The sequence below is a fragment of the Populus alba genome, chromosome 7 (genome assembly GCF_005239225.2).
Source record: "Populus alba chromosome 7, ASM523922v2, whole genome shotgun sequence".
In the NCBI taxonomy this organism is placed as follows: Eukaryota; Viridiplantae; Streptophyta; class Magnoliopsida; order Malpighiales; family Salicaceae; genus Populus; species Populus alba.
Genome location: NC_133290.1, coordinates 10,442,184 through 10,469,592, shown reverse-complemented (window position 1 = coordinate 10,469,592; position 27,409 = coordinate 10,442,184). Strand labels below are relative to the sequence as shown.

At 30.6% G+C, this 27,409-nt stretch overlaps 1 protein-coding gene across 2 annotated transcripts; it reads right to left on the bottom strand.

Annotated features, from left to right (window-relative positions):
- Positions 1–2,571: 2,571 nt before the first annotated feature.
- Positions 2,572–9,918, bottom strand: LOC118049634 (cellulose synthase A catalytic subunit 2 [UDP-forming]). 2 transcript variants are annotated; one of them, XM_035059681.2, is made up of 14 exons: positions 9,551–9,918; positions 8,509–8,704; positions 8,182–8,417; positions 7,990–8,086; positions 7,710–7,899; positions 6,790–7,056; positions 6,289–6,634; positions 5,985–6,122; positions 5,377–5,502; positions 5,025–5,237; positions 4,667–4,937; positions 4,376–4,572; positions 3,928–4,278; positions 2,572–3,498 (listed from the first exon to the last, which is right to left on the bottom strand). In XM_035059681.2, the coding sequence occupies exons 1-14, from the start codon at positions 9,629–9,631 to the stop codon at positions 2,917–2,919; spliced, it is 3,291 nt and encodes a 1,096-aa protein (XP_034915572.1). In that variant the 5' UTR covers positions 9,632–9,918; the 3' UTR covers positions 2,572–2,916. The 2 variants fall into 2 exon arrangements, with proteins under 2 accessions (XP_034915572.1, XP_034915573.1); XM_035059682.2 differs by having other exon boundaries at positions 7,710–7,896.
- Between the last annotated feature and the right edge of the window lie 17,491 nt (positions 9,919–27,409).

Sequence of the window (27,409 nt, the reverse complement as noted above, 5' to 3'; positions counted from 1 at the left end):
CATGTACCTTTTGAGTTGTTAGCAAACCTTTGTTAGTTGGCAGATAAGTTAAAAACTAGTTATAAGAAAGATTATGAAATTCATAGGATCTTTCAGTAGTCAGGTAAGGAGATTATAGGTTCACTAAGTTTCAACTCATGGAAGAGATTTTATACTACAAAGGTAGAATTTATTTAAGTGAAAAAAATAGTCCTTTAAGAGAAGAAGTTTTGAATTACACCTATAATAGTCATGTGTCAGGGTAAACATGTTATAGAAAAACATTAAAGAGGGTTAGGAAGGATTTTTTTTTTTTTGGTTGGTATGAATTTAGAAATTTAAGGGCTATACTAAATAATGTGAAGTTTGTCAGAAAGTAAAGGGGAAGAATACTAAACCTTCTAGGCTTTTGCAGCCCCTACCAATTCCTATAAGGCCTTCGTCATCCATATCAATGGACTTCATAAAAGGGTTACCTAATTTAAATTATTATTAAGTAATCCTAGTGATTGTAGATAGATTAGCAAAAAATGCACAATTTATACCCTTATATAATTCCTATAGTGCTTCAAAAAAGCCTAATTTTTTCATAACCTGTTATAAAGTTGTATGGATTACCAACAAAATAGTTTCAGACAGGATCCTACTTTTTCTAGCAGATTTTAAGGAGAATTATTCAAGATTCAAGGAGTAAAATTGTTGATGTCTACGACTTACCATCCACAAATCGATGGCCAAACCAAAGACACCAACAAGACTCTTGAAAGCCACCTCGAAGGGCTAGTTAAATTATTTGACCATGGCATAGATACAATTACAACACCAGTTATAATACCTCAATCAAGACCACCCCATTCAAATCAGTTTATGGTTACCATCTCCAAGCATTACAAACTACATACCAGGTTCAACCAATAATGAAGTATTAGATTTATTGTTAGAAAAAAAGAAAGGAACAATTAGAGATTCTTAAATAGAACTTATAAAAATCACAAGACAAGCAAAAAAAAAAAAAAAGCAAGCATATCGAGGGGAGAAAAGAGCTCAAATTCAAAGAGGATAAATGGGTATACCCGAGACTCCATCCATTTTCACAGTCCACCATAGACAAAAATAAAAACCAAGAAGTTAGCTTTTAAACATTATATCATTCAAGATTCTTAAGAAAGTGGGAAGGTGGCTTACTAGTTGAATATTCTCGAAGAAGCACACATCCACAACACCTTCCATGTTTCATTGATAAAGAAACGGGCCAGGAAAGACAACATTACTGAACCAAAGTTACTTGTTTTATATTCTAATCAATAGAACATGCCAAAACCAGTAAATATTGTGTATAGGAGCTACACCTCGAGAAGAAAAACCAAGAACAAGGTATTGTTACGATGGGAGGGATGTACTAAGAAAAACACTGGATGGGTGGAGGAATCTTGGTTGAAAACCACCTACCCTCACCTTGAAAGGCAAGGATTTTTAAGGGGGAGAGAATTGTTATGGTCCTGTGAGAGGTATTGACCGTTATTGAATTTTTTATCATTTTTGCTTTGAAAAGAAGTGTTTATTAAAAATATTTTAAAAAATTGACCAACCGATTAAATTGAAGAAACTAAAAAAATCAAACTGAGAGAAAAAAAACCAAAGAAATCAATTTAAAAACTAGAAAAATCAATCGGTTTGATTTAGTTTTGATTGTAAAAAACTAAAATCAATTTGAAGTGAATAGGTAAAGCTCTCTGACAGACTTCACATTCTCTCGTGAAGTTAAATATTTAGCTTCTACATTACAAAGTTACAAGGTTAAAAAAGGTGTATTCAATGATTTACCTTTTTTTTTGTTTTAATAACAAAACAAGTTGGAGCAGGTCTTGAATCACCACCAAAGAAAACAAAGGAGCTGGACGATTTATATTTCAAGGGCCGGCATCTCCATTTTAAAATTTCAAATTATTAAGCTATTTGACTAGGTTTGTTGTTTTGTTCTTTGTCCTTTGTAAAAGTGTTTTTGTTTCTAATGAATTAGTCTTGCTTGTGATTATTTATTATTCATTGTTGGATTTAAGATTACAAAGTGTTGATTTTTTGCTTCTTTCAAAAATGGGAACTTTCAAGTAATCCAATGCCTGGTGTTGATGTTTGTTCGATCTGCTCTAGTTATCTGTAAATTTTGTCTTCTTATTAGTATCTTCTCCCTCTGCATGGTTATCTTTCCTTGTACCGGTATAACTTTATATAGAAGTTATTGGTTTTACCGGTTTTTATCGGAAAAAAACCAACACAAACAAACCAAACCAAACCGGTTTTTAGTTAGGTCCGGGACTAATTTTTCTGCCCAAAAAACTAGTTTAGGCTTCTTTTCACTGATTAAGCATCAAGTCCTTGCAGGCTAGGAATTCTAAGGTTCTTCAATAAAAGCAGTCTTTGCATTTGTTGATAGATCTCAAATCCAATCCCAGAACAGAGGTTCTTGTCAGAAACATTACAATGACAGACAACAAAAGGAGTACGAATCTCGAGCTATTTCAAGAAAAATGTGAGACCACAAAATGCCATAATATTTGCACGCAACATAAATGTGCAAGTCACAAGCAGGGAGACAATAAAAACAATAGGATGTAGTTAACGACACTTACATGAATCCCCACATTGACCGGGATAATTTATTATTCAATGCCCTTGAACATACAGAAACTCCTGAAGAACAAAACCCTCTAGAACCCATAAGAATATAATTAAAGAATTAATGAAAACCCTGTAAAGAAGAAAAAAAGGTGTCTTCCCACACCCAAAAGTATCTACACCCCCAAATTACAGCTTTCTTATCACAAAAATCTCAGTTTATCGTGGCCATGGCATGTCACATTGGGCATCGCATTTTGCGCCCTGTCTGTGGAATGCCTCTTGGCTCCAGAATCATTTTTTATGTATGGCCAAATACACCTAATCACAATTCAATCCGCACAGTTCCAGAACAGGACCACCTTTGGACACAAATGGGTTTATGCGAACCCACAAAAGAGTTAGGATTGAAGCCAGCAGAATTGACCATACCAAAATGATGGTGGGCATGCGATCTTGTTTCCCAAGAAGCCCCTTGAGGAATGGGTAGAGGTGGATGATGACCCACAAGGCGAAAAACAGCCTCCCAAACAATGGACCCCATGAATCATACCCGTTATTGATGGCGTCTGAGACCCCAACCACAACACCCACTATGTTCATGATCAACAATGTTGTAGGAGGGATCAACAGTGATGTCCACTTGAATAGGTAAAGCTCTGAGAATTCTCCGTCATCTGCCGCTTTTGATGTCACAGTGAAGTTTGTGCTGACACCTGCCAAAACCTTGAGCAAACCCTGGAAGAGAGCAAAAAGGTGTGCCGAAGCACCTCCAATCACCCAAAATTGCTCATTTCTCCACCAGTCATCTATTCCAACACCACCCCACTGCATCTCGAGGATACCAGTTGCAGCTATAGATATGAAGAGGGCCATGAACACAATACTGGCGTAATTACTGATCTGAATAACATAAAAGGCCCGATTTAGATCAAAACCTAGATGATTAGAAGTGGTGAGATCAACCACGAGAAAAAAACTGTATTTTTCCACTCTACACAAGTACTACATGAAAACAAGCTTTTCATATGATAACAGAACAAGTACATGCAATCAACCTAGTTAAACTGATGGACCATATGCAATAAACCTAGTTAAACAGAACAAGTCTTGTAGAAACAAGGGATGACTGATAAACATAATAGAGCCACAACAAATCAAAACAGAAACATGGTTTCAGTCATCTAACTTGAAAACACATGCTGGGTTGAAAAACAATTTTTAAATCAATAATAAGATAAGAAGATTTCATTAAAAGTAACTACTTGCTATAAAGAATAACTATGTTTCACTTTTTAAAGTGAACATGACAATAAGACAGCGGGGTGTTACCTCAGGAACAATGAATTTCCCAGTGAGAAGGCATATAGCCGGTAGTGTACAGTAAACAAGCAAGGGGATGGATGTCCAAGGATACACAACAGAGTTTATGTAAGAAAATCGTTCCAGCCACTTCAATCCACCCCCATAACCATACCAAATTGGACAGTGTCTACTAAAGAAAATCTCGACTGAACCAAGGGCCCACCGAAGAACCTGGTGTAGACGATCTGAGAGGTTAATAGGAGCCGACCCCTTAAATGCAGGCCGCTTAGGTATGCAGTACACAGACCGCCACCCGTGGCAGTGCATCTTGAATCCTGTCAGGATATCTTCTGTTACAGAACCATAAATCCAGCCAACCTGGTACAGTACAATAATGTTAGATGATATGTGGGTGATAAAAGTACAACTTGCTTATGGTAGGCTCAAACAATTCAGGTCTCTTGCTCTCACTTACTTCCTTGCCCCATTCTGTCTTATCTTCATAACCACAGCTGATAACTTGAATGGCCTCTCTCAACAGTGATGCAGGACTTGCATCTCGAGGAACTCCACCATTCTCCAGAAGAGTGGAAGCTATAAACACTGGAGATTGCCCAAACTTCTTTTCCAACTTCATTTGGGATGTTTCGGAAGATTTTTCAGAAGTTGATTCTGCAATATCAGCCCACTCTTTACCGGTTAAGAGATTTTCTAAAAATTAAACACAAATTAATAATATACAATAGGTGAAATAGCTTGGTAAAACCTTCAATTCCTTCTTCGATATTTTCAAGAGCATGTATCTGCTTTGATGCTTCCCTGTTCTTTGACTTCTTCTTGTCCTTCTTTTGCTTCAATTTCTTGTTTTTTCTGGACCCACAGCATAGACAACACCATTTAGGCCAGCAGTTGCAGGTCTTGCCAGGGGGCCTCTTCTTTACAGGTGCATCATAACCATATAGAGCTTGCCTCCGGAAAACACACCCAGTTCCAACATATATTGGTCCTTGTAAGCCATCTAATCCTTTCATATTGATCTGTTTTCAGTTGGGAAATTAGCTTTTTCATTGTAATCAATAAAATGATCAGTGAAAAAGAAAAGCAGGAGAGCAAATTGCACGTACATCAAAGAATACAACATTCCGATTTGAGTATCTATCATGACGATCAATGCCATCAAATCGTTGAGGAAACTGCACATAACAGACTTTTTTTCCTGATGTTGGATCCATCAAGAAACACATTGCTTCTCTAAGTGCTCTGCTATTGTTAATATAATGGTCACAGTCAACATTCAGAAGATAAGGGGCATTTGACAGAACTGCAGTGACCCGCATCTACAAAATCATAGAAACGTAGGCAAAGCTTGTTAGTTCTTGGTCACATGTAAATTGTTAGACAAGGCACATAACAGGACCAAAAAAAGTCATCTACAAACGTTATAAATATACAAGTCATCCAACGTCCCACGCTTACCAGTGCATTCATGGCCCCAGCCTTTTTATGGTGTTCAAATCCTGGTCTCTTCTCACGAGAAACATAGACCAAACGAGGTAACTCGTTTCCTTCCACATCACGAACACCACTTTGTCCAAGGAACACCTACAAAGAAAAGAATACTCTTTATATGGCACATGAGTACATCACTAAAATTTACAGTGCTAATCATCTACTTGAGTAGCTTAAACCCCATAATTAGTAAGGGACTCTAGTACTAATAGACTGATTCATCACTTGACAACAGTCCGTGGAGGTAAGAACAATAGAATTTGTCAAATCAACAAGCCATTTCAGAACCAGTTTGGATGACAGGATTTCATTGAACATGACAGATTACTGGTAAGAGTAGCGCCTCAATGAATCATAAGTGCTGCTTTTGCCAATGCATTCGACAAATAACAAACCAAGCAAATAAAAAAATTAGTAAAAATTAGGATCATCAAGTTCGATATCATGATTTGCCAAAAACATATTGTGCGCTTATTGAGGACAAAGTACTAATTTTACTTCCAGAACATGCATTACTCTTGCAATAGATGAATCCAGAGACTATCGATACATTTTAGAAAGAATTGCAATATTACCTGAATCATGCCAGGATGGTCTCGTACATTGTTTCCAGGCCATGGAGTTCCATCTTGCATTGTCCAACCATCTTCTGGAACCTTTTGTGCAGTGGAAACCAGCCCATTTATCTTCACTTTGAATTCTTCATATTCTCTCTGTACAAAAATACAGCCAAATACAATCATGAGCTAATACTGGGAGGATAATCATCACGTCACTGAACAAGATCTTACATCAGTTTTGAGAATATATATCAAATTTGGGGTTATACTACAGCAAAACTTAGATCAACATGAATCTGAATGATTAGAAGTCACTAACCTTCATGGCACGCCTTTCCCTCACAAATGCTGGATGAACTTTATTTTTCAAATAGTCCATTTTCTGGGAAAAATACCACTCAGGGGCTCGGGGCTCAATATTAAATTTTTTACAGAACGGAACCCATTTCCTAGCAAATTCAGATGTCTCAGAGAGAGCTTCAAATGTGAGCATGGCAGCACCATCATCTGACACGTAGCATGCAACTTTATCCACAGGATAATCAACCGCGAGAATAGAGAGGACAGTGTTCGCAGTGATCAGCGGAGGTTCTTTCATAGGGTCTACTGTACTTACGAAAACATCTACACTGGCTAACTCAGATGGTTTCCCTTCTTTTTCATACCTGAAAATCACACACAATGATAAGCTATCATACTTCACGCACAGATCAATAAAGAAGAAAGTTAATTCAGGGGAAAGAGAATGACAAGAAGCCCAATAATTTCAATAAGTCAAGAAATCATTACTAATGGAACTAAATGGGTAAGTTCAATATACCTCAGTGACAGCCGATCAAGGTATGTTTCCCGTTCTATAGGATACCATTTTGGAAACTGGTCTAGAATCCATGATACTGCAAACCATATTTCACATATTACTGATGTCAACCACAAACCATACGCATCATTGACTGGGTGGAGAATTCTATAGTGAAAAAATAAGCCAACAACTACAAGACGTAGAATGATTATCATTCTGTATGGGTTTATCTTGCTTGAGGGAATGGGTAACTTCCTTGAAAGTGGCTGCCTGCCCTCATCCATCCTGATAAAGTACATCGTGAAAGTATATAAATAGCCCAAATAAATGAATGGATAAACCAACAAACAGCATAGATAGAAGGAAAAAGGATCAATACTGTAGAAATTTTGAATTAGAATTCACATAATTGTCTATATTCTACAACTGTATCAATTAACAGATTACTGAGTCCAGCCAAGAGTATCGCATAGGAAATGTAACATGCAAAAGATAAACCCCTGTCTGAAAGGTCAGGTTCAAGACAAAAGAACACATTAGGTTGTGTAAGTAGGAAAAGCCAGCATTCAATAGAGGATCACATGCCCTTCCCATTTCACTTGTTTGCTAGGCAGCAGGTTTAGTGATACAAGAAGTTAAGATTTCAATGAATGACTTCTCCTTCTCCCCTTTAAATGGCCAGAGCCTAGATGTGCGGTATAAGCAATCTTGCTGTCAAGCATCTCATGCGATGTATTTCTTTCCAAAGTGATGATTTGCCAAGGTTGTGTATATTACGGAGCATGAAGTCCAACAGGGCATTTCAGGTGATTAGTAAATCTTTTAAGATTTTCTAAAACTTTGTTGTTGCATGTTATCTCACCAAACATCTACAGTTGTTAATTCAAGTATATATATGGCGTAAAACTGATATAAAAAAAAATGCAGGAGTTGCTCACATGGGCAAATCAGGATCATCCAATCCATCCCCTTCAAAGTTTCCATTGTCATTTCCTCCTTCATGCTTAACAACCTGAAGTTTGTCATTCTGCCTTTTCTTCCAATCCTCCATTCTGTCCTTCCATGCCACACTCCCATACCCATACACTGCAATGTCTTTCTTTGGAACCATTGGTCTTGGTTGAGCTACTACATGGAAACATTAAGTTCAAAAAAATAACTGGATAAATTGAACAATCAACAGAAGGAAATGCAAGTAGAAAATGGATCATGACTTACAAGGTATAGATGGATCAGGAAAAGAAATCGGATGAAATCTGTTTCCATGACTCGGTGGAACAATAAGTGCATGTCGGTCAGAAGAAATCTCTGTATCCTAAAATAAAAGAAGAGGAAAATAAGTTCAAGTCATTATTAGCCAATTGTGTTGGTATTTGTTTGCATGCGCGTATCAATGGCAAACTGAATTACCTCCTCTCCATAAGTTAAAAGAGGAATTTTAGAGTTAAGGGGAGAGGAATCAAGCTCCCCATGTGTGGGGATTCCAGATATATTAGAGTGAGAAGCACGGCCAGTGTTCATGCGTGAAGAGAGCATTGCCTCTGCAACTTGTTCAGGGCTTAAACCATCAAAATTTCCATAATCAAACTCATGTTCCAAATCATCAATATCATCTTCTTCTTCATCACCCTCAACCCTGGGACTACCTGCAGTATATTTTGAAGTTAAGGACACTCAGAATGGTGCACAAAATTTAATCGAGTACAGACACGCAAAAGAGTACAGGAAAAACCTAACCTTTGAGGCGCTTGTATCTTGTTTTGCATTGAGGGCAAGCTTGATTTCCCTCTCTTCTCTCATATTCATAGCAGGGCCGGCACACAGGGAAAGCACATTCATTGCAGGCAACAAATAGCTCTCCATCCACTGTAATCTCAATCTCATCCCCGCATATATGACACACTTGTCCACTCAATTCTTGAACCGACTTAATCTGTACAGACCCAAATACCCCAAAATGAGTTATCTCAACACCTGATCTTCAAACATGATAACTTCAACAAATACAAGAAATGCATGGAAGATTAGTATTTAAGTTAACTGAATCTAGCAAGTCCTGTTGATTTATCATCACAATTCAATGATACGCTAATGTACTATCTCCTTTTTCGCATGCCCGAATTTCATTAGCTCACAGAGCAAAACACCAAGAAATTGAATTTAACTTTTTTTGGCAGATATAAAGTGATAGGTTGAAACGAAACCTAATAATATAAACTAAATAAGAAATAAAAATCCAAATAAAACACTAACTTCCAACAATAATTTAAAAAAAATACCGGAAAGCTATCCAAATACTAAATTGCAAACAAACAAGTACACTTTTTTGTTCCCGTATCAACAAAATTGTCGAATAACCCAAGTCCCCTTCTTTTTTTCTCATGTCATGAACTTCAGATCAACATAATGCATATGGATCTGGAAGAGCAAAAGACTAAACATATACAAATCTGCCCTGCAACTTTCATTTCCTTACCAGTTTCCAAAAACAATGGAGATTGACTCCAGCATTTACATCAAAAACATAATCTAATTCTCCAGATATCAAAATACCATCCTTTTATATTAACAGAATGAAAAAAATGAAACTTGAGGTGCATTGATTTGTTCTAGCAAATCCCAAAATTCAAGCAAATAAGCAAAAAGCAAGCTTAACCCATCTTTGGAAAAAAATCAGAAAGCGAAATCACTAAATATAAGTAAGAAATAATAATAATAATAAAAAAAACACAACCAGCCCAGATCAGAAATCAGCAAAACGAGCAAATGGGTTCCTTACTCTTGCATTTTCATCGGCATTTATGAGGACAAACTCGTTCCTGTTGTGAGAACCAGCAATGAGTCGACCCCCGGTGTTCATTTTCTTCAAATCTAAAAATAAGAGCAAAACCACAGCTCAAAACCGAGTCAGCTCATTCATTCCACACCGCTTCTCCCAAGAAAAACCACTCGCTGTTTTTTGTTGTTAAAGAAGGAGAAGGGCTGGCTCCCTTTTTTTTTTTATTGCAGGGTTATTCTTCTATTCTTTGAATGTATAAGATTGTTGGAGAAGCCAAGTCGCTTTGTTCTCTGTATGTTAGCTGGTTTCAATCTGTGGCAGAGAGAGAGGGAGAGAGTGGGGACTGACAGCCAGACAGATCAAGAAAAGCTGATGATGGTACTACTACCACTTGTTATGCTGATTTTACAATAATAAAAATATTAATCGATCTAAAAAATTAGAATAAAATATTAAAAAAAAAAAAAAGTGGGGACCAGATGTGATGGTGGCGATGTCTCTTGCCGCCCCCACCCACTCTCTCCATCTTTTTCGTATATTAGCATTTAGCTGTGTCTACCTAATTTGTATTTTTCTTTTCTTTCGTTGGGTCGACGAAGACGACGACAATATTATATAATTATAAGATTAAAAATATAATTATGATTACTATTTATTATTTTTATTTTTATTTAAAAATATATTAAAAATAATATTTTTTATATTTTTTATATATTTTTTTTATATTAGCACATTAAAATGATTTTAAAATACCAAAAAATATTAATTTAAAATAAATAAAAAATTTTAAATTTTTACATGATTTTAAATCTGTATTAACCTATTTCGTGGAGGCAACTTAAAAACCGCATTTTTTGACAGAAAATGAAAATGAGGATGCAGGCTGGCTTTTTGTTTAGGTATATTAGTTTTTTTGACAAAATAAAAAAAAAATCTGATGGAAATTTTTTATTTTTAAGAGGAAGATGAGTTTTTTTTTTTTTTTTTTTTATCACCTTTTGCAAAAGAGTGTGCGAAGAGGAAAGCAAAACGAAAGCGCGTTGCAGTGTAGTGCAGTACAGGCAGAGAGTGTAATAGTCGGTGTTTTAAAATGATTTTTGAAAACAATTTAAAATTTTATTTTTTATTTTAAATTATGTTTTTATATATTTTCTGATTTTTTATATTTAAATAGTAAATCGTAAAAAATAAAAATATATTTAAAAAAACAATTAAAAAGTGATATGAAACATGATCTACGATGCGTGAGCAGATCCTAATTCATAGCTTTTTTCTTTCCTTATAATTTGTGTGGTCAACTTCTTCTTTGTTTTCTTTTTTGTTTTAACGTTTCCCTTCCGAAGATGTGGTTAAAATTGTACTAATAGTTTTTTTTTATTTAAAAATAAATTAAAATAATATTATTTTATTTTTTATATCAATATATTAAAATAATTTTAAAATATAAAAAAATAATTTTTAACAAATAAAAAACGTGATTTACACTACATTCCAAAAAAAAACTCTAAGTTTATATATTTAATTTTTTTAGGATGTTTAGAAGTATATTGATAATTATTTTTTAAAATGTTTTTTACTTGAAAATATGTTAAAATAATATTTTTTTATTTTTAATATAAATATATTAAAATAATATGAAAAAAACATCACAAAAAGAGTTTATTATCACGGGAAAACATATTAAAGAGTTTCGATTAATATAAACACATTAAAGAGTTTCGATTATTAATTAGATCCTTGAGATGTTAGCATGTCCAAATCCAACTGACCTCATCAAGTTTTTATCGATTCGAATATTAAATAATAGTTTGCCTTTCTTTATTTTATTTTATCACGGGAAAACCAGTACAACTAATGCCGTGCCTGTTGAGACTCTTCTTTTTTTTTTTAACTTTTCCGTGTACGGACAATTTTGACTTTCACTGTTCATAAGCATTGACTTTTATTTTATTGGTTACCGTGATGGCTCTTCAGATACTTGATTGATGATTCTTAAGTAAGTTTAGGGGTAGTTTGGTATTTTTCTTTTCTGCTTTCAGATTGTTATTTAAAATAAAAACGTACGAACGAAAATGGTTTAAAAAAATGTGATAGGAATTGTTAGTTTTTTAGTTTGAAAAAAAAAAACTATTAGTTTTTTGTTTTTATATCAAAAAATTCGGAAGATAAAAACAAAAAATGAAAATGCAAATAATACTAAATTACATTACCTTTTTAATTGCTTATTTGGAGTTTAGTTTTTTTACTTTTTAAAATATTTTTTAAATTAATTTTTACTTATTAAATTAATTTTTTTATATATTTTTCAATGATTCTATATGTTAATTTAAAAAATATATATTAAAAATATTTTTAATTAAAAAAACACCTTTAAAAACATTACAAATCATGTTGCCAACCACATTAATCATCTTAATATCAAACAAAAAATTTGTATAAAGTATCCTTGATTTACATAATATTTGAGAACGCGATGCAAATCGCATTTCATAAAAAAATATTTATTTATTTATTTATTTATTAAAAATTATTTTTATTTTATATTTTGCATTGTTTTGATGTGCTGATCTTAAAAATAATTTTAAAAAAATAAAATAAAAATATTATTTTAATATATTTAATATGAAAAATACTTTAACAAACAAGCACTTTCAAATAGGCTATAAATGATGTCTATTTACCTGAAATTAATCTTTATTCGCTGTAATATTTTTCTTTTTTTAGTGATTGATAACATGGCGGTACACTTGTGATGTTCTTTTGTATTATTATTTTTATGCAGCACTTGTCATGTTCACGAGCTCTCTAATTAAGATGGGATTTTAATGACATGGTGGTACCCTAGCAACAGCGAGGTGCGGTAGGATAATATATTTATCATTGTTAATTGTTAATTGTTAATGTTTGCGTTGGGATCTTAAAATAGACCACGGAAAATTGTGTGTTAAACCACGATTTAAGTGTAGTAACATGCTTAAGCCACCGTGATTTTTTTTTATTAATGTCAACTAGTCTAGAGATGTATTTGCTGTTAGGATAAAAAAAAAATGATATAATTATTATATGTCTGGAATTATTAAGACAATTAATCAATTTTTTAAAAAAAGATAGACATTTTATTTAACTAGAAAATGAGGAAGACTTTAATAATGATATTTTATTTGAATGGAATTATTGAATTTGGAGTCATTCATTGTTTTCATGACACATGCTACAAATGCTTTTTTTATTTTTATTTTTTTGAAAAAATAAAAATAGATCTTGACATAATAATTTTAATTATATTTTTGAAAAATCATCAAACGAGATCATAATTAACCATAAATTAATCATGGAATAAAATTTTTAATCAATTATAACCTTATTTCATGGTCTTTTAATTTATAGTTAGGATTGTTTCATCCAGATCTTTTTAACAATACTATATGTGTAAAAAATAAAACTTCAACATCTTTTCAGTGATTTTTTTTTTAATTTTTTTCCTTCTATCATAACCTTTTCTACCTGTTAACTTATATCTTCTTTTTTTTTTTTTAAAGTATTGAATTTTATTTTTTAATCATTGAATTTTTATAGAGTTGTAGATTGATTTTTATTCACTAATTCATTCACATGATACTAATTTTAATTAAATAGCTGTTATTAAAAATAATATTTGTGTGCTATTTTTTATATACTTTTCTGTGTTATATTATTCTTCCAAAAAAAATCCCAAAAAATCTTCAGAGACATTCTCTCTTCGGCCATTGATTAGCAATGATGCCGTTTACTGGAACTGGACAACTCATGAAGAGCAATTATTATGTGTTCTCCAGACATGCCGAAATACGTCGAGGACATAGATGCGATGAACATTGCTTTTTCTAGCAGCAGCAGCCTTTTCACAATCCTTTTGAGCTTTGCTTCGAAAAGAAAATAAATAAATAAAATAAAAAAGATAATCATGAATTAGTTCCTGCAATTTTACTAGACCAACTAATTAATTAATTCCCATGGTTTTAAATATTCAGCTATCACATTTTTAAATTAGGTTATCAATTAATTCTTTCATCATTTCTCCGTTTGTTTTTCTTTATTTATTTATTTATTTTTTTTTAAAAAGTGCAGATATAATGACAAAACTCCTTGACAAAAGAATATATAATTTAAGAATATAAAAGAGGGTGGGCAATTCCTGACAACTATCTTTAGTTATTTCTTACACGACAAGGTGTATTTAGCCACTAAATATTTAGAGTGGTTGTTACAGCGGTATTTTTTGTACTGTAGTTAAAAAATAGTTATTTGTTAAAAATAAATTTAAAAATATATGTTTAACTAAAATTATTGCAAAATAATTTTTTATGTAAAATAAATAAAAATTAAGTTTTTAATATTATTTTTTAATATATTTTTAAAATAAAAACCTTTTAAATTTAAAAATTACAAAAAACTCACGTTCCTTTATCATGTTAAAAAAATATCTAAATTTAATATGTGAGGCGATACATATGATTTATATTATTTTATAATAATTTTAATTTTTTTAAAATTAAAATTTAAAATATAATTATATGTAAAATTTAAAATAAAAAATATATAATGAACCAAAAGAAGGCTCACATGTTTGATCCAGTCCAAATCTTATTTGTAGCGCGCCACGTGCGCCACGTTGTGTGTTTTGCAATTTTCCTTCCAGGCGTCACCATTATTATTTTTATTGTTCTAGATGGTTTGTCCTTTTATGCCACGAGTGCATCAAGTGTCGGTGGACTTAAATTGCCACTAATTTTTATGCTGGACTTCAGAGAAGACTTCGCTTTCACATGACATACTTTTGTTTATATATCAATATATATATATTGATTTGACGACTTTAACGATGACATCATTGCAGAAGGCTACCTTCGTTTTCTTCTTGGACTTTTGAAAAGCATTAAATTTGTGTAGGATGGGATGGTGATTAGATGCATTTGAACAATAATTATCCATAGCTTAACCATTAATGATTTATTACGCAAAACACGTGTTCTCATGCTACCTTCTGCTTTTACAATCATCAGTTCTTAAAGCCTGTAACTGTCTTCTTTTTTCCTCCTCTGGTTTTTTTTTCTTTAATCAAGTGCCTCTGCTACAACTTGTTAAATTATCGATGACATGTCTAGCAAAGATATTGAAAAAAAAATTAAAAAAATTAATTAAATTAAAAAAAAAACTGAAAAAACCAATTTATATAAAAAAAACTAATTACACCAATTAAAATTTTTTTAAAAATATTAACTATTTGATTCGATTTTAATTTTATAAACTTGAATAAAAAAACCAAACAAAATTAAAAAAAAACCAATCAAAACAAAAACAGGTCGATTTAAAACGATTTTAATTTAGTTTTGTTTTTTTTTAAAAAAAAATTAATTTGATTTTTTTTATATAAAAATCAAATCAAACCAAAAATATACCCCTAATCTAATAAATTTCTCCTTTTTTTCTAGTTTTATATACTATAAACTTCACTGCAAGAATGACTCGTGTTTTTTTATTTAATTACATTTATTTATTTGATATATCATCGATCGACAATCAAATAGCCACGAGAAAAATAATGAATGTCTAGAATAGACAAGTAAAATATTTATTTTAGTACCTGTTTAATAATGATTTTGTTGGTAATTTTAGTATTTATTTTATGATTCATTATAAAAAAATATTGATGAAAAAATTTATGGTATTAACCGTAGCATCATGTAAATTATTTAATGATATCTGTTTTGAAAAAAAAAAACTTATAAGTTACTTAATAAGATTTATTTTGTAAAAAAAGACAAATATAATATGAGTTTTTTTATATAAAAAAAATCAGAAGCTTTTATTCAGAAAATAAATTAATTAATACTAAGTTGTATGAGTTTTTCAAAAAACACAAATTTTTCTTCCCATGAAAATAAAAATAAATAAATAAATAAATAAAAAACATAGTAGACAGTAGAATGAGAGTCCAGTACTTTATATTTATTTTCTTTTAAAAAAACATATAAATATTACAACTATTTTCATAAAACACCAAAACCATAAGTCTAATAGTCATCTTTTTTTATATATATAATATAATTATAAAATATTATTTTTATTTTTTTCAAATTACAAATTACAATAAAAGATCTATATTGTCAACTCAAAAATATTATATTATATTTATAATATAAATTAAATTAATAACACTAACTAAATATAAAAATACAAAGAAAAAAGTTATTCTTCGCTATTTACATTGCTAAAAGGTATTTGTAAATAAGAGAAAATAATTACGCTGTTCCATATCTTTCTTTTTTCACATGAAAAAACATTGAAGATTTTTATTAAGAAAATAGTGGAAAATCCATAAAATGTATTTTGTAAACTTATTATAAATATGAAAAACTAAAAAACTGATTTTTGAGTCTTATGGATAGAGAAATATTATATTTTAATAAAAACATTCCAGGTTTTTTTAGCTTACTCTAATTTTCTAAAAACAATTATTATGTTTTTGAACTATTTATGCAATGTTAATTTCTATAGTTTATAAGCAATTTAGGAATATGTTTGATATTATGATATATATTATTTTTCAAAATACTTTTCAGTTGGAAATTTTTTTAAATAATAAATATTTTTTTATTTTTTAAATAAATTTTTAATATCAACACATTAAAATAATATAATTTAAAATAAAAAAATTAATTTTTTTAAAAAAAATAATAAAATCAAACCGACACATGTTCGAGATATGCCAGCTGGCTTGCACCCTGCATGGTTAGTGTGGTATTGAATTTTATTTTATTTTTATAATACCATGACACAGATGGGTTATGGGTGGCTAATTTTAGTGCTAGACTTTAAAGAAGACTTCGCTTTCAAAAAAACATGACTTTTATTGATTTTACGACTTTAATGATTACATCATGGAAAAAGCTACGTGATGGATAACCTCCTCCTCCTCCTCCTCCTCCTCCTCCTCCTCCTCCTTCTTTTCACCTTTCAAAATCGCCAACCATAAGATAAATAATTTCCCTGTAACTATTCTAGTTACCAATGTTATTATCCAATTATGGCTAAAAACGCACACTGCTTGCTTAAAAAAAATCAATAAATACTATTCGTTTATGTAATAAGCAAGTGATTATAAGTTGTTAAATATATTCACATAATATGTCTTAAAAAATTAATTTTTTTTCATATTAACATGAATGTCCGGGTTAGCTTGTGCATGCCTCGACCGCACGAATCCTGAAATTAACAATTATGTAAGTTTTTAGTGATTCTGAGATTTGTGAGACTTGAACTGATGATCTCGACTAATTATTCTATAATTATGATAGACATGATAAAAAAGAAGAAAAAAAAAAAAATTGTTATCTCAAATAAAAATATCACTCAAGATGTGAAGAAGTTATTTTTACACTTATTCCATGGTTAACACCATTTTATTTCTTCATAAACCTGAAGGTACTGTGATTATCACGCCTTAATGCAAACACAACAAGCCCTGGAGTGTATGTTTTTATTTTATTTTAATTAAATATCATATTTTATTTTAATTAAATAGCCCTAGAAGGTGCTGTGATATATTTTATCTTATTGACTCGATACCGAACGCTGTGGTTAGTACACAGGATAGCGCAAGAAAAAACACGTGTAACCATGTGGTTAATGAATGATTTTCACCATAGAAGACGCTATCATGATCACCATGATTTATCTAATCGAAGCGTGCCACGTGGTGATGCATGTGACTGTGGGGGTGAGGAACCTGCTTTCACATTTCAGCGTGGACCCAAGTGGGGCCGGGTTCGATTTGATTTGGTGTTGTTTCCGGGTCGCAATGGTTCTGTCGACAGCTGGCGATAGCGATTGCTTTGGTGAAAAGTGAACCACCGAATCTCCAAGGCGAGAAGGGGAGGGGCCCAAAAATTCATGGGCCAACTTGTCGGTCGAAGATTTTTTCCTCGGTTGTCGGTCGTAATGTACGGCAGTTAAAATAAAAATAAATGTGTCTGTATACACTTAAATTTATTCATAAAAATAAATAGAGTAATTTAATTAATGATCTACTAAATCATTCATAATTTTTCATTGACTTTAGGACAGATCTAAATCATGCATTAAACATATTGGATTGATTATGACGGGTTTAACCCTTCAAAAGACTTTGAAGGGCGCAAGAATGAACATGACTATTCATTCCTCGGTCTTGTTTTAACTTTTTACTGGCAAGTTTTTGTCCAACTCAAAAATAACTATCTAAACATGGATGAAATGACGTGATCTTACCGACCAAAAATCTATAAGAAAATTAAAAATACTATCTACTTGTAAATTTTTGTTAGAATTTACTTTTTAATATAATTTTTTTGAAATAATTTTTAAAAATTATGATTAATAAAACAATAATCTTATAAAATACAGGTCGACATGTTTTAGTGAAACTTAAAAGTCTATAAAAAAACCTCAATTAAAATTGAACAAAAAACACACCAAAGCTTTTAGATAAAAAAATATCATAGATAAAGTAAGCTTTGTGATTAAACTTACACAAACGCGCTGGCTTGGCTCAGGTTTGGCCTAAGTATGAGTTTAAGTTTATTTTAAAATAATATTTTTTTTTTATAAAAAATTATTTTTTGCCGATTTAAATTTGAACTTGAATTTGGTCAATGAAGAATTATTTATTTTAACATATTGGTTTGTCCAGTCCATTACTGATAAGATTTTAATACATGAAAGGAAGAATGTGTTAAGATTTTCCATAACTGTTTCAATAGTAAATGAACATATTTTTCAGCTAAAAAATCACATGATTTAAATTCAAAAATATTCATGTTTAATATTGGTTTTATGGTGAATAATCAAAGCTATTAGTGGGGAAGTCCAACAACTTTTGGTTCTTAAAATTCTCTAAAAAAAAGGTTGAAGAAAAGTGTTTAGGATTGATTAATTATGTATTTTTTTGGTCAAAATCGTAAGTGCATGAATTTAACACGTAATAAAAATGAACGAGTTAAGTATCATCCCACTAGGATTTGAAAAATCATCAATAAATACCAAAATTTATTAAATCACGATTTATTTGACAAATCGAATATGAAAGATTGCCACACACACACACAATAACCAACGGAAACAAAAGATTATGGAAACAATTACCTGGCGTGATACACGTGAGAATGATCTTAAATCTTGCAGTAAATGTATTGGATTGATGGTGAAGGGTTTAACCCTACAAAAGACTTTGAAGGGCGCAAGAATGAACATGATTGACTATTCATTCCTCTCTGTCTTGTTTTAGCTTTTTACTGGCAAGTATTTGTCCACCTAAAAAATGACCATGATGAAATGACGTGATCTTACCGACCAAAAATATATAAGAAAATTAAAAATACTATCCACTTGTAAAATTTTGTTAGAAATTAATTTTTAATATAAATTTTTTAAAATAATTTTAAAAAAATCATGATGAATAAAAAAATCGATCTTATAAAACCCTAATTAACATGTTTTAGTGGAACTTAAAAATTTCTAAAAGAACTCAATTAAAATTAGACAAAAAAGACATCCAAGCTCTTAGAGAGAAAAAATATCATTAGTAAAGAGAGCTTTAAGTTTAAACTCATACAAGCGCGCTGGCTTGGCTCGAGCTTGGCCTGAGCATGAGCATAATTTTATTTTAAAATAATATTTTTTGTTACAAAAAATTATTTTTTGCCAATTGAAATTTGAACTTGGATTTGTTTCATGAAAAATTATTTATTTTAACATATTGGTTTGTCCAGTCCATAACTGATAAGATTAAAACACATGGAAGGAAGAATGATAAGATTTTCCATAACTCTTTCAACAGTACATGAACATAATTTTTCAGCTAAAAAATTACATGACTTAAATTCAAAAATATTCATGTTTAATATTGGTTTTATGGCGAATAATCAAAAATATTAGTGGGGGAAGTCCATCAACTTTTGATTCTTAAAATTCTCTAAAAAAAGGAGGTTGAGGAATCGTGTTTGGGGTTGATTAATTATGTATTTTTTGGTCAAAATCGCAAGTGCATAAATCGTAACAAATAATAAAAAATCAATGAGTTAAGTATCATCCCACGAGGATTTGAAAAAATCATCAATAAATACAAAAATTTATTAAATTGCGAACTATTTGACAAATCAAATATGAAAGATTGCTACACACACACACAAAATAACCAAAGAAAATAAAAGATTTTGGAAACAAATACGTGGCGTTGTTACACGTGAAAATGATCCTAAAATCTGATCACAAGTTTCAAGCTAATATACTTGATTTTAAAAGAGAACATATAAATTTTAGATATGAATGAAGATGCAAGTCTAATAATGATAAGATCCTCTAACAAATACATAGCATACTTAAGTTTGCAAAAGATAAAAGTTCAAAAATTTAAATAGAAGATATATTGAAAGGAATCTTACTTAAATTTATATTGAGACTAATACATAAGATATTGGTTGTAAAGGTTTAGATACAAGAAGTATAGGTTTTTCACAAGATATAAGATAGTAATACAAAATGTTATAAGGAAATTTGAATATGTTACAAAGGGATAATTACTTAATGCCTTCTACAGAAGTCTTTTGTGAAGTTTTGCCTTCAAAGCCTAAGAGGAGTCCTTTTATATAAAACATAACAAGATTGTCTTCTTTTAAAATTTTGTAAAGCAAATAATTTGATTTTTGAAAAGTTTAAAAACATGTTTGCCAATTACCACTAAAAGTTGTTTGTCATTTATACAAGTGGGGGATCAACTTTTAAAAAGTTGAAGTGGCAGCTAGCTATTTAAATCATTTGTGTCGACAGGAAGAGATGAGCCTGATGGTTTGGGCCTAGTGGTTTAGAGGATCTTAACTAAGAAATAAAATGGGCTAAAATATTTTATGCCTCTTAAAATACTTATTTTATTTTATTTTGTAGAGGTATCGATTGCCTAAGATTTTTGTATAGGCGGGGCAATACCATAACAATCATCTTTATTGTCATCTACTAGGTCGATTATAGAACCCGAGGATGATGAAGATAAAGAGGAATCATTGTCTTTGGTGCTTTGTAGGAGTTGCTTCATGATTTGAAAATGCTTTTCATCATATTGTGCTAAGCTAAAAAGAGCATAAGTATGAGATCTTCATGCTAGGAATTTGAACTAAGGAGTCAAGTCTTGTATTTTGGTGTTGTTGTAACCATTCTATGACAATAATTTTGGAACTTTTATCTTCTACTACTAAGGAGTCCCACCATTTTACCTTGTATCTTATGATTAGGATGGGATATTCATGCTAGGTATTGTAGTTGAAATATCAAGAATAGACCTAAAAGACAAAATTTGGAATATAAAAGGAGAATTGGTGGGAATTTTCTGGTTTGAAGTAGAGAAAACCTTGTGCATTTGCTTTGTTGCAAATTAATTCGCATTTGTTGCTTTATTACATTCATATAAAGTAATTATTATTATTATGGTTTGTTAACATGACCATTTGTATGAGTTTTTTTAATTTAAATTCCTTTTTTTACTTGATAATTTTTTATGTTTTATTTACAAAATTTATTTTTAATTATATGTGCTAATAAACGATAATAAATTTATGATACCAACCAAAAATTGAGTCTGGGAAACATAGATAAAAATTGTTTTAGCCCAATATAAAGTCAACTTTAATAAACATCAAACTCAATCTTAATTCAACTTGATATGAAAGAATTAAATCGAGAATAAAAAAAAAGTTAAATCAAAATAATTTATGATTTTCATAATATTTGAGGTATTATGACAGGTTTCTAGATATTATACTTAAATTTCAATTATAAATAAATCAATTGTTGAATTAATAATAAATTAACTTACTTAAATCTCATTTTATTTAAGATTGTGATTTATATTTGTGCCAACTTATTAGAGAATCTAATGGATCACACACATAAGAAGAATTGGTTAGAAATTAAAATAGAATTATTAATGAAGTGTGATTTAATTGTAAATAAGTTTTAGAAATGAAGGATTAAAATGCAATTTTTATAGGAATTGCAATTCTAAACCTAAAGAAATCAAGTAGGGATTTGATTTAATAAATATTTAAAATTATTCTAAAATAATATATGTAAACTTATTCAGGGGGCAAATTGATATTTTATCAATTATAGGGTTTTCGAGTTTTCTTATAGATAAAATGTTATGTCTCTTATTTTTTGCACTCTTGAACAAATAGAAAAACTACGCAAGTTACAGAACACCTATAAAACACAAAAAAAAAAAAAAAGAGTTATCGCTCAAAGACATAGTAACCCCGCTCTTCTATTAGGGTTCAAAAGATTTTTTATTGGTGTTTTGTGTGGATTACCATTAGAGATTGGACACTTGGATGACTTGTGACTTACAATAACTCATCCTTGAAGCAATTACTTAAAGCCATAAAAAAAAAAATCTTATCTTCATGTAATATTCGTATCAACCCTAAACAACCCTAGATCTATCAAACGGAACCTTAAGACTCCTAAACAATTATTAAATTTATCGTTTCTGTTGCGTATATATGTTTCAAGAAATCTAACCATGGTAATGGAGCCATTATTAAACAATTAGGGTTGTTGATTGCATGTTTTAATTGTTTTTAGCATTAATTATGAATTAATTTATGTTCAAAGTAATTTTCCAAAACTTATTTTTTCTCTCCTGAATCTCATCAACAATAAAAAGTTCTTTGGTTAGATTTGGTTAGAATTTTTTTAAAGATTTGGCTGGAATACTCATTGAAAAAATGGAATTGTTATGGGTGCTACTGCGCGTAAGGTCTATGGGCATTGTTGGGCAGTACAACAGCAACCATTGTTGCTGTTGCTAGGGTTGCTTTGACAATGAACAATATTCTCACTACTAAGAACAACTTAAAAGAGAAAGAAGAAACGATGGAGATAATTACAATTCTACCCTTAAAGCCTTCTTTATGATTCTTGGGTATAACTACAATTCTACCACTAAACTTTATACCTGATTACATTAGAGTGTTAGTGTGCTAAATTTCAAATTTATCTTTATATATTTGGCCTAATTACAGTAGGGTTTCTAGGGTGTAATTTATGAATTTACCCTTGTAACTTATATTTTATTATAATATATTTAGGCAGAATTACAATTTATGAATTTGCCTCTCTCTATATAAATTATTGATTTTATATTTTAAAGTTGAAATTCAAATTAAATTTATTGTATAATTATTTTCATAATTGGATTAGGATTGAAATAAAATGTTTAATTCATGTATTTATCTTTTGTGATATCCTAATAGGATTATGATTTAATTATATAATTCTTAGAAAAATGATTTTTCTAAAATAAAGAGAGTTTTTTAAGCTAGAAAATTTTATTTTTTTGCTCCTAAAAAAATTTAGGAAGTTAATAAGAATTTAAATATGATTATTTTTCTTATTAAATTTTGTAAAATATTTTTTCAAGAAATTTTTATTAAATAAAATTTATTATGTTTGGTAAATTATCAAATTGGATTTGATTTAATATTTGTAAGTGTAAGAATATTATTTTAAAATTTCACATAAAGCCAATAATAAAAATGAAGCATGCAATACATTTATTTATGCATATTAATTTGTTATTATGCATGATGGATGGTTATGGACATTTAAAGACAAATGTAATTGTGTTTTTGATGGTAGAATGATTGTAATATTGTATAGGGTTTGCGTGTCATGCCTTTACTTTATTTTTCTTCTTAGGCGTAAATTTTTTTTCTCATCTAATTCTCATTGAATATAACTCGAGGTTTCTTATACAATTATATAAATTATATGTAATTTAGAAAGATATAAATTTAGATAGGATAATCTATTTTGTAATCCATGATGAAAAAATAACAACAAAAAAGGCTACAATCATGATGCTTGCAAAAAACTTATGAATATTTTCAATGATTACCTAGAATGACATGCTAGGAGTGTATGTTTATATATAATTGTTATCACCAATTCCATAGAATGAGACTTGATTAAAATAATAAATGCCTTATTAATACATTAAGTACATGATGAGAACATGATATATTGCCTTTCAGCTTTATATGGATAAAACTAAGGTTCTATTCATGGATAACTTGTTGAGCTGCTCAAGATTACTGTTAATCGAATATATTAAATGTTATAAAATTAGATGGAGGAGATACTTATGATCATATAAGATTATAACTAATAGTTAGGTGAAACATATATGATATATTTATACAAAACGTTGTTACCTAACTGATCTAGGAATCACATAAAAATATGATTGATAAGTTATTTTATCTATCTAATTTAATTTATTTTGATTTATTGAGTTACTTCATCTAAGTCATATAAATTAAATAGGATCATAGCCTACTAGGAGATCTAAGAAATTTTTTCTAAATTAATAGTGAAAACTATTAGTTTGCAGGAAGATAGTGGTAAACCAAATTATAATTAAAGATCTTATCTAAATTTGATTATAAATATTTATGCATGAAACCAATACTCCTTATCTATACATGAATAGGTTGATAGATTACCATGAGTGTATGTGTGTGTATCCCTACTTAATATATTTGATATTAATCAATTGACTGAACCAAACATTTTGAACTGGTATTGAAATGTGTGAATTGTTCTCAAATAAGAAAAAAAAAGTTATATGTTCTTAAAAATCTAATTCCTCGTATCATTAATGAGGTCGCTGATAACAAAGAAAAGAATTGAAAATCAATGTCATATTGATGACGATGAGCAAGCTAAATGTGTGATGTTAGCATGCATGTCACTTAAACTTCAAGAGAATATGGATACCAATATAATAATTATGCATCTCAAAGAGTTGTTTGATGCGACTAGTAGGACTAAGAAGTATGAGACCTCTAAGAAATTATTTCAATGTAAGATGACAAAGGGTTCCTCGTTGAACACCTTTGTGTTGAGAATGATTGACTATTTTAAAAAATTGGATCAATTAGACTTTGTCATGACCATAAGTTAAACGCTAACTTAGTCTTGCAATTCAAGTATAAAATCCTACTTAGGAAATAAAAAATGACAAAGGAACTTGTCATCATTATGGAAAGGAAGGCCATTATAAGAGGAACTGTAAAGATTATCTTACAATTATGAAGGCTAAAAACCTTATTGAAGCTTTTATTTCAAGTGTGTTTAATTTGTTGAATAAAAGAAAAATAAACCTATATGTAGGCAATAATAATGATGTTTATTATGGACCTTACACAAATGGTTTGTATATACTTGATCTTAAGATGCTCAGGTTTAATATAAATTTCTAAAAAAATAAATTAGATAATCAATATCCATATTTTTTATGATATTATGGACTAGGTTCATATCAATAAAACAAGAATAATTAAATTACATAAAAAATGATATTTGATCATTTTGATTATGAAACATATGAAATTTATAAAACTTATATATTAGGTAGATGACTAAAACATTATGATTTAATAAATTATTAGGTCTAATATATATAGATGTATTTGGACCAATAACAATTCATGCCACTCCAGCACCCAACAACTTCTAACTCCACAAAAGAATGCGATTCTCGTATACTATCAGGAGCACTGATGATCTTATGACATGATACAACAGTTAATCTTTGAAGCAAAGAGAATTCTCGGAAATCATTGTCATGAAAATTATTGAATGGTAAAATGCTTTATCGTCTCCTACATTATCTCATACGGTGGTGCAGTTCCTCTAGTACTGCATCCGCTAAGGAAAGTTGCAGTGGATCCTATATTATCTCGTATATTCTTGCTTGTGATCGCTACATTGTTTCCAATTCATATTACTACTTTTCTGTAAACAATTGACATGATAATTATTAGTATAGATAGGTTTTGATACACCAAGATTATAGGAGATTGATAGGTAGCATCTTTCCCATCAATGACTTCTCTGCCTTGTATATAGATGTCCTACTGTAACATAAGCTTCTCATGATGAATAAAACTATCATATTCCTTTGTTTTCTTCAAAAATGGTAAACAAAATCGTATCTCTCATGGGAAGAAACTTGTCATTATTTAAGAAGTGGAAACATAATTAGTTAAGAGTAAGAAAATAGTTGGTATAGCAGCGGGGCCCCTTACCTAGCCGAAACTGGAACTCATCATGGATATGGAGTCCTGCGACAAGATATGATTTGCCTGGTGTTTTCCATTGTAATTCTACGCCTAAATAATATCTTTGAAGGGGCCACACAGCCAAGTCAAACTATTATTAGTGTAACTTGTAAAATGCCTGTAGAATAATTGCTTGGAATACTGAATGAGTACCTGTCACCATCTTTATCTATCCTGGCAGACGGCTCGGGCCTCCATTGAATCATCCGACGGATGCTAAGAGCTCTGTCCCGCATCCATGGAGTAAATATCACGTTCTTCAGGCTTGGATTGAACATTTCTTTACTCTTTTTTTGCGCGAAGAAGCCTTAGATTTAAAGCTCATAATGATAAACTAGAACATCTTAAGTGTAAACAGTCGATACACACCATAGGGGCCTTTTAGGTGCTTATATTAGGGACTTTATTGTGCTAGAACTTAGGCAGAAACAGACTCACAGAACCATCCCGATACTTCAATCAGTGTTTGATTTCAACAATCTGAAGTAGCTTTGGGTTGATGCAGGAAGCTGCAAAATCATATAGAAGAATTAGAAATATAGAGGGGAATAAAAACTAAAAGAATCTAAACGACTACTAGTTTTTTTCCTCTCCAAAAATAGACTTGGTAATCATGGTAGAATCACACTCATTGAACACAGTTATTTTAAAAAAAACCATCTTTAGCACATATAAATCCTTGCTTTATCACAAATAGTAAAGCTTTATAGCACACAAAAACACTATCTTCGTAGCAATTATAAAGATCGGAACACAAACCCTATCTTTATCACGAACAGTAAAGATTTTCTGTTGGTGTTTGCGAAGCACCTTATAAGCAAAGTCATCAAATGAAGTAAAACATCTTCAGCATCATAAGCCACGTCTTGAAGCTTCTTCAACCATAGCTTCATCGACTCGTCTGTCACTTTCCTTTTCTCAGCATTTTGGAGTACAGCTTTGTTCATTGTCACTGACCCTTTTAGGTCTTGTAGCTGTCCTTTCAAACCCCATGCACCTCTGATCCCTTCAGTAGCAAGGGAACCCGCCCTTGCGAATGTCTCCTCCAAGGCGAGCGTAAGAAGAAACTCAGCTGCCACTGTTCTTTTCTTTGGGTAGAACAAAAAAAAAAACCCCTTGTTTATCTTGAAAACAAGAGAGAAGTGCTTCGAAATTTTTGGAATAATGATGGAATGAGTTGTGATCAGCTACAACATCAACAAACGCAGAGTTTTTTTCTTCGAAGGAACTTTTATAACATATCCGATAAATTAAAAACATGGATGTTAGCTACTTCTGATAAAGTCATCGTACGTTGATTGGATGTCCATTACTTTTCAAAGGAGCAAAATGCTAGAACGCATTCTTAAAAGAATTTGTAGCAAATTCAACAGCGCCCTAGTCGGGTCTGTAACTAGAGCATCTATTTCAAGACTTTCTGTATTTTCTGAAGTTTTTTTTTTCTCGGGACTCCAACGATAGGAATGGTTGATTACCCACATAAGCATAATTTGCAGAATCAATGAACACGCCATAAATATAGAAACCCACATTGCAAGTCCATCTCCACCATGGACAACACGCTCAATATAACCAGATCTGGTTGTAAATCGAACATGCTTGATCCATTTATTGATCAGCCTTTAACTTTAAGATGGTGGCAAAATCAGAATTGAAAGAAACTACG